Genomic DNA, 14,729 nt, shown 5'->3' with positions numbered 1-14,729 from the left:
CTATTATTTTATATGCATTGGTGTTTTGCCTACATGTAAGTCTGTGTGAAGGTGCTAGGTCCCCTGGAACTGGAGTTACAGACAGTTGTGAGCTGCCATGCGGGTGCTGGGAATTGAACCCCGATCCTCTGGAGAGCAGTCAGTGCTCCTAACCTGAGACATCTCTCCACCTCCCTCCCCCTTTTTGCTTTGAACAAATGTTTTTGTTTTTTGTTTGTTTGTTTTTGTTTTTCCAAGACAGGGTTTCTGTGTATTGTTTTGGAGGCTGTCCTGGAACTCGCTCTGTAGACCAGGCTGGCCTCGAATTCACAGAGATCCTCCTGCCTCTGCCTCCTGAGTGCTGGGATTAAAGGTGTGTGCCACCAACACCCGGCTTGAACAAATATTTTAACTGGACTTAGTCAAGCACACCTTTAATCTCAGCACTCAGGAGGCAGAGGCAGAAGGATCTTTTTGAGTTCCAGATGAGCAAGAGCTACTTGAGACCCTGTTCAAAAAACAAACAAACACAGATGTCAGTTCTAACTAGAGTCAAACTGGATATATTCACACTCTTCACCTTATTTGAAAATAGCTATCCAACCTCCCCATGCCCCCCCTTCCCAGCTTTCAAAACCTTTTATTGATTTCCCTGTGGCAAGTTCCCAGGACAAGGAGTCTAAGGGGACGTATTCCTATGTCCTGGAGTCAGCACAATACCAAGATGCCTTTTGTAATGCCAGGTGCTTTGTCAAACTGACTGTGACTGTTCCCGTTGCTGCAAATTGTAGTTTTTGTATTGAACCCAAAACAGCTTTTTTTCAAAGCCAGTCAAGAAGCCTATTGAATTCAGCTACCTGAACCTGGAGCAAGCTCCTCACCCATTCTAAGCCTCGGTTTCTTTGATATGATAACAAGATAGGCATTCCTGTGCTAACAGTTTTTGATAGCATTCTCAAGTGACCTGTTGAGAGGGGAACACAGGAGGGGTTTGGTGGAACTGTCTTGACCCAGAAGGAAAGTCATTATCAGATGCCAAGCAAATGTGTTTGACATGTTTTTTTAGCTTCTAGAATTAGAAGCTAAATAATCTATTGAAAAGGGGGCAGAAGGGCTAGAGAGATGTCTCAGAGGTTAAGAACCCCGGTTGCTCTTCCAGAGGTCCTGAGTTCAATTCCCAGCAACCACGACGTGGTGGCCCACAGCCATCTATAATGAGATCTGGTACCCTCTTCTGGTGTGCAGGCAAACCCAAGTGATTTCTGACTCTTCCAGACATTTGATGAGAACTAGTTTCACCTGTAAGATTTATTTCTCAACATTTCCATGTCAGGGGTTTTCTTTAAATTACTCCTATTTTTAAATATACTTTTAATTTTTCTTTAAATATATTTACTTATATTTATATGTATTGGTGTTTTGCCTGTACATATGCATAATCAGTGCCTTCAGAGGCCAGAGGAAGGAGTCAGATCATCCTGGAGCTGGAGTCACAGATGGTTGTGAGCCACCATGTGGGTGCTGAAAACTGAACCTAGGTCCTCTGGAAAAGTGCTCTTAACTACTGAGCCATCTTTCCAGCTCCAGCTCCAGGAATTTCCTTTAATGGTGACCCTTCATTTACTTAAATTAGTGTCCCTTTGCTTCATCATTGTCTCTGTTGCAATTTTGTCTTGGGTATGTTGCCGTGCACAACAAATGTACTTTAAATTGAGGATATACCAACTCTCCATTCATGCAACAGCACCTATGGAAAACCCTGAAGGTCACAATATATAGCAGATAGGAAAGTTTCTTAAGCAACTATTAGGATTGATAATTGAATGTAGCAAGTTCATACAATATGTAGTCAGTATTTAAATTGGATGCTATAAAAGGAAAAAATAATTAGAAAAAGAGATTTGAAAACAATTCCATTTACAATAGCACCAAACACAATATAATCAGCCTGGTGTGGTGGCTCACACCTATAATCCTAACTCTCAGGGGGCTGAGATGGGAGGGTACTAGTTCAAGCTCAACCTTTGAGTTATTTATCAAAAAGAAAAGAATCAATATGATTAGGAATAAATTTAAGAAATAAAACACAAGAGTTCTTCATCTTAAACTACTATTGACAGATTTATTGAAGCCCTACGTAATGGAGAGATATAGCATATTCTTCAGACTGCCAGTTTTACTGAGTTTGATCTATAGAATCAATAACATTCCCATCTCAAGTCAGCCTGCCGTTTTACCAGAAATTGAGCTGACTGCCAGACATGGCAGCACAGACATGTAATCTCAGCACCTGAGGGGTGGAGCCAGAGAATCAGGAGTTCAAAGCCAGCTTCAGTTACAGAGTGAATTCAAGGCCATCCTGGGTTCCATGAGACCCTCTGTCAAAAAACAACAAAAATAAACTATCCACCAATAAATTAACATAATGAGGGGCTGAAGAGATGGCTCAGAGATTAGGAGCTGTTGTTGCTCTTCAAGAGGGTCTGAGTTCAATTCTCAGCACCCACGTGGGGCTAATAGCCACCTGTAACTCCAGTTCCAGGGCAGCTGAACCTCTTGTGGCTTCCATTTGGCACAGCGTACACATGGTACACAGACATATAACAGGCAAAACACCAAATACACATTAAATCAAAAATAAATAAACCTTAGGAGAATTTTTTTTTTTTTGGTTTTTCGAGACAGGGTTTCTCTGTATTGTTTTGGAGGCTGTCCTGGAACTAGCTCTTGTAGACCAGACTGGTCTCGAACTCACAGAGATCCGCCTGCCTCTGCCTCCCGAGTGCTGGGATTAAAGGTGTGCGCCACCAACGCCTGGCGAGAATTTTTAATATTTATATGAAAAAGCAGATTGAAATCGTGTTTTGAAAAACTTGAGAAGACGGGGGCTGGAGAGATGGCTCAGAGGTTATGAGCACTGGCTGCTCTTCCAGAGGTCCTGAGTTCAATTCCCCCCAACCACATGGTGGCTCACAACCATCTGTAACGAGATCTGGTGCCCTCTTCTGGCCAGCAGGCAGAACACTGTATACATAACAAAAAAAAAAAAAAAAAAACTTGAGAAGAAATTAGGGAAAGGAAGCTCATACTATTATTTTAAGGCTTTCTATAAGTAACCTGATGATCCAATTTAACCACATACAATGTGAAGAACCAAACTAACTGTGTGACAAACAGTACTGAGACTACCCTCAAACAGGGCTGAAAACCTGGATCTCCAGCAACATTTAGTTTGCTTCTGGGCCTAGGGGTGGCTGTGCTCATCTGTGTGGCCTCTCATGAGAGACAACTGTTTAATTCGTCTTCTTCCTCCTCCTCCTCTTCCTCCTCCTCCTCCTCCTCCTTCTCCTCTTCCTCCTCTCCCTCCTCCTCCTCCTCCTCCTCCTCCTCCTCCTCCTCCTCCTCCTCCTCCTCCTCCTCCTCCTCCTCCTCCTCCTCCTCCTCCTCCTCCTCCTCCTCCTTCCTGTGCCTGGAGCCCAGAGGCTGCTTATATATCTTTCTGCCTGGGTGGTCTGTCCAAAGGAGGGCTCACCAAAAGCAGACTTTCTGCCGGGCAGCTTTAGACTCCTACAGAGAATATCTAGAGAACCAGGTGGGAGGCACAGGGCTTTGATAATCTATATCTGGAGGGTCTCCAGAGTCATTTTGTCTACCTTGTATCTGTTATAAGCCAGTGCCCAAGGCTAGTTCATATTTCAGGGACACGATTAGATAGTAACTTTATTGGGAAAACATAAAGCAAGAGATTATAGATGTGTTTTAAAAATATTACCCAGGACTGGAGAGATGGCTCAGAGGTTAAGATCACTGACTGCTCTTCCAGGGGTCCTGAGTTCAATTCCCAGCAACCACATGTTGGCTCACAACCACCTATAATGAGATCTGGTGCCCTCTTCTGGCCTGCAGGTATACATGCAGGTGGAACACTGTATACACAATAAATAAATACATCTTTAAAAAAATACCCACAAGCTGGGCGTTGGTGACGCATGCCTTTAATCCCAGCACTCCGGAGGCAGAGGCAGGCATATATCTTCATGAGTTCGAGACCAGCCTGGTCTACAAGAGCTAGTTCAAAGCCACAGAGAAACCCTGTCTCGAAAAACCAAAAAAAATGCCCACAGCCAGGTGGTATTGGCACATGCCTTTAATGCCAACACTCGGGAGGCAGAGGCAGGTGAATCTCCTTGAGTTCCAGGCTAGCCTGATCTACAGAGTGATTTCCAGGACAGCCAGGTGGGAGAAAATGTGAAATTCACCTATCTGAAGAAAGCATAGAAATGCCACCCCAGGAGTTTTGAACCTTCCTAAGGTTTCTATTAACACTCACCATCAGAATGGGGTGGGTTACAAGATGAAGTCGGCTGGAGTTCTGTGGTAGGCCATTTGCTTTCCATGTATATGATTCCCTAGGTTTGATCCAGGACTGCTGAAAATGGGGTGGGTGGGAACGCCAAGGTCACTCAAGGTCATGTGTCTGCACATCTTCATTTTCAGATCCTGGCAGCTACTGTTGCCACTGACTCACGTGCCTTCCTTCCTTGCTTCCTTCCTTGCTTCCTTCCTTCCTTCCTGCTTTCCCTACTCATCCCTTAGGGTTGGCTTAGGTGCTGGCTCCTCCATGAAGGCCTCCTTCATCCAGGTGTGGGTCCAGTGTCCCTTCTATTGGGTTCCATGGCTCCCTCAACACTTAGCCGTGTCTGCTATTCATCCTCGTCTTTATTCCTCTCCCCCTTCCTGGAGTCTAAGTTGCTTGCAGGCATGAGGCATTCCTTGAACCCACAGACTGGTCTCCTAACAGATGATGAATGACTTAAGCAAGGGGGTGGAATAGTCCTAAACCACTACACAGGACTCAGACTTAAGGGGTTACAAGCTCTCTTGCTTTGTCTCAAGATCTTCTGTGTCATCTGCCTGCACAAGCCAACTAGAGCTGGTCTGAAGTGTGCTACACTAGTCCCTTAGTGTGGATAACCAGCTCTGCAGTCTGCTCTGTTGTGGCCTCCCCTCAAGTCTCCCCAAATCAGCCAGTTCCTCTTTCCAGTTCCTCTCTGGGAGTAAATCGACCAGCTTCCAGCTAAAACCTTAGACATGATAATAGGAGAAAAAAATAATAAGTTAAGGGCCGAGAGTTGGACAATTGGTGGCAACGAGATGAACATGGATTAATGATGTGAACCTCGCCCTGGCCTCCTCGGCCTGGGCTGGGGAAGGTTCATGGTTGATACCCATTAAAGGGCTTAATGAAATAATTATAATTCACACCCCAGAGCATCAAAGAATCAATACTGGGGAACTCTGAGCCACTCTGGGGGTGGCACCCCACTGGCCGCACAGTTCAGCTCAGCAGGCAGAGCCAGTAGAAGGAAATGCAGTTGACAGGAAGGTTGCATTAAAAGAGGGCAATAATAGATTAAAAGCTGCCGGGATCCTGGTGACTGGATGTCAATAGCCTTTATTCCCTGCCTTGCCCCAATCCTGCCCCCTCCATGCACTATTAGCCCAAATCGATGGGCTGTCAATTGACATCACCAGCTACAGCATTAATGCGAGCTCACAAAGGAAACCCAGTCTTATATTATCACTTCTCTCGCTTCCAAATTACCACCTAATGCAGGCCGCGGGCAGCTTGTGACATGTTAACACTATACACGATTTGCTGGGATTGGCCTAAACATTTCATGGCTATAGATTTCATCAGAGACTTGATGACAGAAATAAACTGCCATCCACGGGGAAATCACTAGAAATAATAGAATTAGGCATTGTTTGGGATTCCGGAGGGACAATGGAGGGATGATGAAGGAGGAAGAGAGAAGAGCTCTCCAGCTGATGGCCTGCTGTGGGGGCAGCAGTGGTGAAAGGCATTTCCTTGCTCTCACTAAAGAACAGGTATTTGGATTTGTCCTAGGTTCATTTTCTATTTTTACACAAGAACTGGGGAGAAGATACTTTTCCCCCTGACAACCAGGAATGTGATGGCTGTGGGTTGAACTGCCCCTGAATGCTAACCTCAGAGAGTGACTTTCTGAATTTGAATGTTGGATCCTTACAGAGTATCTGGAAAGCGAATGGTTAGGGTCGTGCTTCTCAAAAGCTAAGTTTACACATTGACAAGCACAGTATGACAGCCAGGTGACTGGACAGACATTCAGGAGATTCCCCTCCCTGGCAGGTATGACTCTTGCTCAAACGTTGACTCAGACTTCCAGTCTCTGTCTGAAGACAATAAATCTGTTGTTTTAAGCTATCTATGTGTGTTTGGTGCATTTTATGGCACCCTTGGGAAATAGTGGTTTACTCATAGCTAATGATAGCCCCATTTACTGACCCTCTCCCAAGTCAGCGGCAGGGCTCGATGTTTTGCACATACTGACTGGTTCACTTCATTCTCCTGATGATCCTAAGGTCGAGTACTCCAGCCTTCACTTCTCAGGTAGTTTCAGGAAAGTAATTTGCTCAGCATTGCACACCTTTAGAGGGCACCGCAGGTCTCTGCACAGGACAGGAGAAATACTAACCCAACAGAAAAAGCTTCTGTTGAACTTCCTAAAGTTCAATTGGTTTCTTACTTGTAGCTGGCCTTCTTTTCAAGTCTAGTATTTCCTACCTGAAGTGGAAACTATGTCAAAACATATGGCATACCAATACAGCCTCAGACTTGTATTCCTCTTGCAAATCCTTCCTAAATGCTGGATTACAGGCCTGAGGCACCTCCCCTAGCCCTAGATAATTGTAAATACCAACACTTTCCTTTCTAGTCTTCCATCATTCCAATACTTTGACAGTTCTCTCACATTTGTTCTCTCTGCTTACCCACCCCTACAGCCACTTGGTGTTAAATGTTAAAGTAACAAAAGACTACTGTGTTACATGCTTCCATATCTGCAAAATGTTCAAAACGGATGGCTAAAGGGATTTGAGACTAAGAACCAAAAACAATGATACAAGGTTTTGTTGACTAAATTTTTTGATGTCATTCTGTGTACATACACACAAAAGTAAAACAGATGGTATATGAGCTGTTAAAAATTGTCTTGGGGGGGCTGGAGAGATGGCTCAGAGGTTAAGAGCACTGACTGCTCTTCTAGGGGTCCTGAGTTCAATTCCCAGCAACCACATGGTGGCTCACAACCATCTACAATTCAATCTGGTGTCCTCTTCTGGCATGTAGGCAGAACACTGTATATGTAATAAATGAATCTTTAAAAAAAAATTGTCTTGGGCCAGGCGGTGGTGGCCCACATCTTTAATCCCAGGCAGAGGCAGGTGATCTGAGTTCGTGACCAGCCTGGCCTACAACAGCTAGTTCCAGGACAGGCTCCAAAGCCAGAGAAACCCTGTTTCAAAAAAAAAAAAAAATTGTCTTGAAGAGATGGCTCAGAGTTTAAGAGCACTGGCTGGTCTTCCAGAGGTCCTGAGTTCAATTCCCAGGAACCACATAATGGCTCCCGACTATCTGTAATGAGACCTAGTGCCCTCTTCTGGCCTGCAGGCATATATGCAGATAGAATATTGTATGCATAGTACATCTTAGAGACTTGTTATAGTCAAGGTTGATGTTTAAGTCACTATACAACCAGACAATTCTGAACTTCTGATCTTTGTTTCCAACTCCCAAGTGTACTACACTACAGTCATGTGTCACACTAAGTTTTATTTGGTGCCAAGGAGTGAATCCTACTGGGCAAGCATTTCCACCCAGCCTCAGTTCCTAAAGGTCAGCTCCTAAGTAGTTTAGGATCTAGGGATGAGACAGGAACATATTCTTAGCCACTGAGCCTTTGCTACCCACCTTGCTTCAATACTCTCTAATCTTCCTGCATTCACACTAAATCCTCTACCCTACCCATCCCTAGCAAGGGACTTGCTCACTGTGGTTGGACATGAATATGGAGGTTTGGGGCTGGCTCAGTCTATTAACCTGTCCTTAGTCATGCTGCCAGTAAGGCAACAAGCAAACAGCATCCAAAAATAGCTCCTGCTAGGCATGGGGACTCATGTCTTTCATCCCATCAGGAGGCAGAGCTAGGCAGACCCAAGTTTGAGGGCAGCTTGGTCTATAGTACCAGGACAGAGACATCCTGCCTTAAAAACAAACCAAGAGAAAAATATTTCACCAGTTGCTTTCTAATTAACTACTGCCATCTGCTGGACAAAGACATCTTAAAATATGTATGCACAAAATCATGACAGGTCTTGCCACAACAGTCCCCACGCATTGCTCCATTTCATCAGAAACAATGCCCCTAAGATTACCAATCTGTCTGGAAATTCTGACCTCCAGCTGTGTGCCCATATGCAAATTTAAAATACTATTATCTAACAGCCAGAACAGCAAGCACCACCATGCTATTTCAGGTTAACATTGGATCTAAGTTAACATAGTATGTAAAATCTGAAGCACTATCACAGGTTTTTAACCTGTGGCTTCAAAGAATTTCACTATAGGAATACATTATGTACTACTGCCAGGGAACCAGGAAAAAGATCCATGAGCCAAGAAAACAAAATAAAAGCAACTGAAAATTAGCACACAACACTTTAGGCTGTAGATGCACCTTTTCCTAGCATGTACGCAATGTCCTGGTTCAACCCAAGTATGTGGACTACATACCTGCAACCCCATCCCTAAGGTTTAACACTAATGGGCCAAACAAAGACCTCCATGTCATTTGTGGCACCAGACTGCAAGAAGCTGCATTAACTAGCAAACGATACAGGCACTCATTACAGTTGAGCACCTTTACTGTGCCATTGCCATTCAGGAAATAAGGCTGGCCACTAGGTGGCAGCTCAAACCTCAATAACTGTAAAACTAGGTAGATATGGGAACTAAAGTTGTTACATATCCTGTGATTAATAAGCATTGACACCAATTTTATGTCTTTGCTTAGAGAAATTACCGAAAAATCACCACCCCAGGTAGAGCTCTGCACCTTTAGCTTTGTTTTCATGTAAAGTTGCAGGTTGAAACTAAGATCAGACCAACCCTTTGCTTGGAAGTAAAGGTAAATTCTTACCAGACCAAGGCTAAACTGAAAACCACATGGTACTAGTATTGTGCCATGTAGGGTGGCACCATTCAGGAATTGGTTCCATGTCAGCAGGTATACACAGCTGAATCCCATCTCAAAAACCACCTCTTGTTCTAAAGATACTCAGGACAACTGTATGGTGCCAATTTAAATAGTTTTATTTAGACATTCCATTTTCCACCTTATTAGACATTGCATTTTCCATTTAGGATACAGTGCTTATAAAGTGCAATGTTTTTTTTTTTATCCCGTGCACATGTTCCATGTTCAAGTATTGAGAATGCCCAGTAATTTATTGTTAGCAGTTTAAATTTAAAAACTGCCATGAAACTTTGCTAAATTTGGGTCCTTCAAATGTTTTCCTGTGGAACAATGCTACACCTCTGCTTGGACTGACTTAATCCACCTCTTCAATGGTAGGCCCTGAAGAAGCACCACCAGATGGAGGAGCTCCACCACCAGGGAAGCCCCCAGGCATTCCTCCAGGCATGCCACCAGCACTCTGGTACAGCTTGGTAATGATGGGGTTGCAGACTTTCTCCAGTTCCTTCTGCTGGTGTTCAAATTCTTCCTTTTCTGCAGTCTGTAGAAAAAAAAAACAAATTACTAAAAGGTCTGCAAACAACTTTTCTGTAAGGCTGCAAATTAAGCTAAGGAATCTATTCCTTAGCTTTAGTCACTCAGACATCCAAGGAAGGAACTGCCAACACTGCTTACATTCTGGTGGAAACCGCGAATGTTTTGGACCATTCATCACAGTGACTCCTACTCCCAGTCTAGTCTTAATGAGCATCTACCGTTTCCCCTTATTGCCAACAGAACACCTACCTGATTCTTATCCAGCCAACTGATGATCTCATTACACTTGTCCAGGATCTTCTGTTTGTCCTCATCATTGATCTTGCCTTGAAGTTTCTCATCTTCAACTGTTGCTTTCATGTTGAAAGCATAGGACTCCAGTGAATTCTTGGAAGAAACCTTATCTCTCTGCTTCTCATCTTCAGCTTTGTACTTCTCAGCTTCCTGGACCATGCGTTCAATATCCTCCTTGCTCAAGCGGCCTGTTAAGTCACAAATCATGAGTTAGTCTTAAAACTTATCAGAATGCTTTTAAGGGGTGAGTCAGAGGCAGTTATGTCCTTACCCTTGTCATTGGTGATGGTGATCTTGTTCTCCTTGCCAGTGCTCTTATCTACAGCAGAGACATTAAGGATGCCATTGGCATCAATGTCAAAAGTGACTTCAATCTGAGGAACACCACGGGGTGCTGGAGGGATGCCTGTAAGTTCAAACTTTCCAAGCAGGTTGTTATCCTTGGTCATGGCCCTTTCACCTTCATAGACCTTGAGGAAAGAGATAGTAAGAAATCAGACAAACATTCTTGAGTTTAAGACCTCAAATAGGGAAGAGTTCATTCGCTCAGACATCCAAGGAAGGAACTAGCCAACACAGAGCATTTCTGGTGGAAACTACGAATGGTTTTGGAATCCATCATCATAGCGAGACTTCATTCCCTGGGACTTCTACACAAAAAAATTGTAACACACCTGAATGAGCACACCGGGCTGATTGTCAGAGTATGTAGTGAAAGTCTGTGTCTGCTTAGTAGGAATGGTGGTATTGCGCTTGATGAGGACTGTCATGACTCCACCAGCCGTTTCAATACCAAGGGAAAGAGGAGTGACATCCAACAGCAGCAAATCCTGAACATTCTCAGACTTGTCACCAGACAGAATGGCGGCCTGAACAGCTGTAAAGGGGAGAAGAAATGTTAGAAACAACTCTCTACCAAGTCCCAAGCACTTCAACACACTTCATTCGCTCAGACATCCAAGGAAGGAACTAGCCAACACAGCATTTCTGGTGGAAACTACGAATGGTTTTGGAATCCATCATCATAGCGAATCTCTTTAGGACCCTCTTTTAAGAGGTACTTGTTGGGACTGGAAATATATACGGGTCTTATTTACCTGCACCATAAGCAACAGCTTCATCGGGGTTAATGCTCTTGTTCAGTTCTTTCCCATTGAAGAAGTCCTGCAGAAGCTTCTGAATCTTGGGGATTCTGGTAGAACCACCCACCAGGACAATGTCATGGATCTGTGACTTGTCTAGTTTAGCATCTCGAAGGGCCTTTTCTACAGGGTCCAGAGTGCCTCGGAACAGGTCAGCATTCAATTCTTCGAATCGAGCACGGGTAATGGAGGTATAGAAATCAATTCCCTCATAGAGAGAATCAATCTCAATACTGGCCTGGGTGCTGGAGGAGAGGGTGCGCTTTGCCCGTTCACAGGCAGTACGCAGGCGCCTGACAGCTCTCTTGTTCTCGCTGATGTCCTTCTTGTGCTTTCGCTTAAACTCAGCAATGAAATGGTTGACCATTCTGTTATCAAAATCTTCTCCACCCAAGTGGGTGTCTCCAGCTGTTGATTTGACTTCAAAAATTCCATCCTCAATAGTGAGGATTGACACATCAAAAGTACCACCTCCCAAGTCAAAAATGAGAACATTCCTTTCAGCTCCAACCTGTCATGAAAAAAAAATACTCTTAGCTCACATCTCTGGTGTACAAATTAGTCTTAAGCGAAACTTGTGCTTGCCAACACGTACCTTCTTGTCTAGCCCATAAGCAATAGCAGCAGCAGTTGGTTCATTGATAATTCGAAGCACATTGAGGCCAGCAATAGTCCCAGCATCTTTTGTTGCCTGTCGCTGAGAATCATTGAAGTAGGCCGGCACGGTGACCACAGCATTGGTAACAGTCTAGAAAATACAATTACACAATTGTTAGCTTAGCAATTTAACAATGCTTGAGGTCAAAGTCAGCCCGGATTGACAGCAATTAAAACCCACCTTTCCAAGATAGGCTTCTGCAATCTCCTTCATCTTGGTCAGAACCATAGAGGACACCTCCTCTGGGTAGAAACTTTTTGCCTCTCCTTTGTACTCTACTTGGACCTTGGGCCTGCCTGCATCATTCACCACCATGAAGGGCCAGTGCTTCATATCAGACTGGACAACGGCATCGTCAAACCTACGACCAATCAGCCGTTTGGCATCTGCAAAACAAACGTATTTCATTACACTCCATTAAATCCGAGGTCGTGGGAGAGCTGATGAAAATTGTACTTTAGCACCTAAAGGGAGTGGTCGGAGGTAGGAAAGCAGGACATCCGGGTTAGGTGAGGCTAAGCTCCGGGGCATGTCCCATATTTAATACAATACTGCCAGTTTCTAGTTACATCAATTTCAAGGTACAGTAGTCTAGAAAGCTTCTACTTAAAAAAAAAGTGGCTACTTACCAAAAACTGTGTTGGTGGGGTTCATTGCGACCTGATTCTTCGCAGCATCTCCAATTAATCGTTCTGTGTCCGTGAAAGCTACATAGCTTGGCGTGGTTCGGTTACCCTGGTCATTGGCAATAATCTCCACCTTCCCATGCTGGAAGACACCCACACAGGAGTAGGTGGTGCCAAGATCAATACCAACTGCAGGTCCCTTAGACATGGTTGCTGAAAGAGAAGGGAACACGAAGACGGCTAAGCAGCCACCCCCCGGCATCCAGACCGCAGTCGGTGCGGCCTCATCCGCCCAGACCTATCACCTGAGGCCACGCATTAGGCTCAGAGAGCAACACTGCGTGTGCTGTGCTGCAGTCCGGTGGCCGTGCCAACCCGGGCAGAGCCCGCCCCCGGCTGAAGGAACCATCTGTCCCTGAAGGTCTGCGACAATGGCTGAGCACGTGGCCTCAACTCGGAGCGCCCAGCCCCCCCTCGCCCGCCGCCGCCGCCAGGACCGCGCACTGCGGGCGCCAGGCTCGCCTGCTGAGACACCCCCAGCAGCACCCCCTGCAGCTACCGTGCGAAGCCCCCTCGTCTAGTCCGCAGACCGGATAAAGGAAGCCGCAGACGGGATAGAGGAAGCGGCGCGGGCCGCTGCGGCACCCCTCCCCCGCCACGCGGAACTCAGGGTCATGGCGGCGCCGCCCTGCCTAAGCCCGTCCCCCGCCAGCTGCAGCCCGGGTCCCCGGAGAGAGCGACCTGAGCCGCGCCCGCCGCCCCCATGCCCCACCGGGCCTCGGCGGGAAGCCGGCCACCCAAAGCCCAGGCCTCACCTCGCTTGTAGGCCCGGCTGCGCTGGCGACGAGACCACAGGAATCCCCCGCAAGCTGCCTCCGCGTTCAATGAGACCGGTTTCCGCCCGCCTCACTGTCTCTTATACCCTGTCTCAGAACCTTCCAGAAGGTTCCCGCCCTATCGCGTTGCCCATCATGGCTCCTTAGCCAATGGACGCTGGGGCTCTTCTGCCCGCACCAATGAGCGCCCAGGACGCTCTCCTAGGACCCGCCCTCGCCCCGCCCCGCCTGGCGATGACGCACGACCGCAGTGTTCTGGAACTTTCATGCTCGCCCCCGCTCTCCGATCGGCCCTGGGGGGGACAGGGGAGGGCGGGGCGCCGAGAGCCCGCGCGCGGGAGTCCTCTGTCACTCAGGGCCGGCGGGGGAGGGGAGGCGGGCGGCAGAGTGTACGCATGCGCGCCCGGTCAGCGCGTGCGGGAGGGAGCGGAAGGAAGCAGACGCAGGGAGGCGGGCGGACTCGGGGCGGACCAATGAGAGCCGTGTTCTCCGCTGTCTGGGCCCCTGGGGACCCCGGGCCGCCCGAGAGACGAGCCTGAGGTGGGGGGGCGCGATCGGGAAGAGAAGACGGAAGTGGGACGAGGACAAAATGGCCGCGAAGGTTGTTGCGCCCCTCCCCCACGCGGCCCTCGGTCCTTGTCCCTCCCCGCGGCGGGGTAGCGGCCTCAGGCTTCCGCGCACCCACGGCGTCTGAGCCTGGCACGCGTGGGTCCCGCGAGGGGAGCTGGTTCTGAGAGTGCCGCGTTTGGAGATGGCTCGGCCGCCGCGCGGTCCCTCTGAGAAATGGAACCCGTCAGTCCGCAGCCCCCGGTGCCTGACTTGTACATGTCCCCAGGGTGCTGGACGTGCCTGACTTGCACAGGTCCCCAGGGTGCTCGGTAGCGACCCGCAGTGAAGGAAATGGCCTTGTCCTGGCTGACCCCAGAGCCGAGCGCCCCTCCCCACCTCCGGGCTAGGACAGCGTGGCCACCGTCCCCTCCCTGCCCCACCAGACCTCGCCATTTGTGGGGGAAAGAAAAATGTGCAAAAGGGTTTTTTTTCCCCCCCTGAGGGTGAGCTAGGCACTGGCAACCCTCGTTTCCGGCAGCCCTATGTCCTTGATGCAGCGATCTCGACCTTTTATTTTCAGTAACATGAGGTAATGTCTCCCCTGACTTGACTTATACCAAAAAATTGAACGCTCGACCACGTGGAGTCCTTGAAAACGTGACAGTGCTTGGACTATGAAACTGCAAGCCATGGGGGCAGGGCGTTCGTTCGGGGCCTTGTCTCTTAAGGCCGTCTCTCCAGCACTTTCCACGTGTCCTTTCAAAGGGCAGGGCCGCTATTTATTAGGTTTTCTAAAAGAATACCGTAGCAACTTTTACTTCAGATGTTTGAATTGAAAGCCCTCCCGACCACGCGAGAAAGTCGGAAGACTGGGGGAGGGGGGCTTTGTCCTCATCAAAGCCAGTAATTACTGAGACAGTAATAGAGGAATAATTTTGTTTTCCGTATTTGTATCTTGGGAAGAACGTTGGCTTGTAGTCCCTGGAGGGATGTACTTTTTGTTGCTGTCCAAGAAGATCGTTTTAATA

General features: G+C 47.2%; 1 protein-coding gene and 3 non-coding genes across 4 annotated transcripts; all 4 read right to left on the bottom strand.

Annotated features, from left to right (window-relative positions):
• Nucleotides 1-9,157: 9,157 nt before the first annotated feature.
• Nucleotides 9,158-13,285, bottom strand: Hspa8 (heat shock protein family A (Hsp70) member 8). The gene is made up of 9 exons (XM_040730192.1): nucleotides 13,132-13,285; nucleotides 12,320-12,529; nucleotides 11,871-12,076; nucleotides 11,628-11,780; nucleotides 10,988-11,543; nucleotides 10,565-10,767; nucleotides 10,162-10,360; nucleotides 9,846-10,078; nucleotides 9,158-9,600 (listed from the first exon to the last, which is right to left on the bottom strand). Exons 2-9 carry the CDS (start codon nucleotides 12,522-12,524, stop codon nucleotides 9,415-9,417), a joined length of 1,941 nt encoding a protein of 646 aa, XP_040586126.1. The 5' UTR covers nucleotides 12,525-12,529; nucleotides 13,132-13,285; the 3' UTR covers nucleotides 9,158-9,414.
• On the bottom strand, nucleotides 9,694-9,779 carry LOC121133577. Its single transcript, XR_005870460.1, has one exon. It is a non-coding gene; the product is annotated as a small nucleolar RNA SNORD14 (small nucleolar RNA).
• LOC121133575 lies at nucleotides 10,433-10,520 on the bottom strand. The gene has a single exon (XR_005870458.1). It is a non-coding gene; the product is annotated as a small nucleolar RNA SNORD14 (small nucleolar RNA).
• On the bottom strand, nucleotides 10,836-10,921 carry LOC121133576. The gene has a single exon (XR_005870459.1). It is a non-coding gene; the product is annotated as a small nucleolar RNA SNORD14 (small nucleolar RNA).
• Nucleotides 13,286-14,729: the final 1,444 nt, after the last annotated feature.

The sequence above is a fragment of the Mesocricetus auratus genome, unplaced genomic scaffold (assembly GCF_017639785.1).
Source record: "Mesocricetus auratus isolate SY011 unplaced genomic scaffold, BCM_Maur_2.0 Super-Scaffold_100022, whole genome shotgun sequence".
NCBI lineage: Eukaryota > Metazoa > Chordata > Mammalia > Rodentia > Cricetidae > Mesocricetus > Mesocricetus auratus.
Note: the sequence above shows the minus strand (reverse complement) of the source record. Positions and strands in the feature narration are given on the sequence as shown.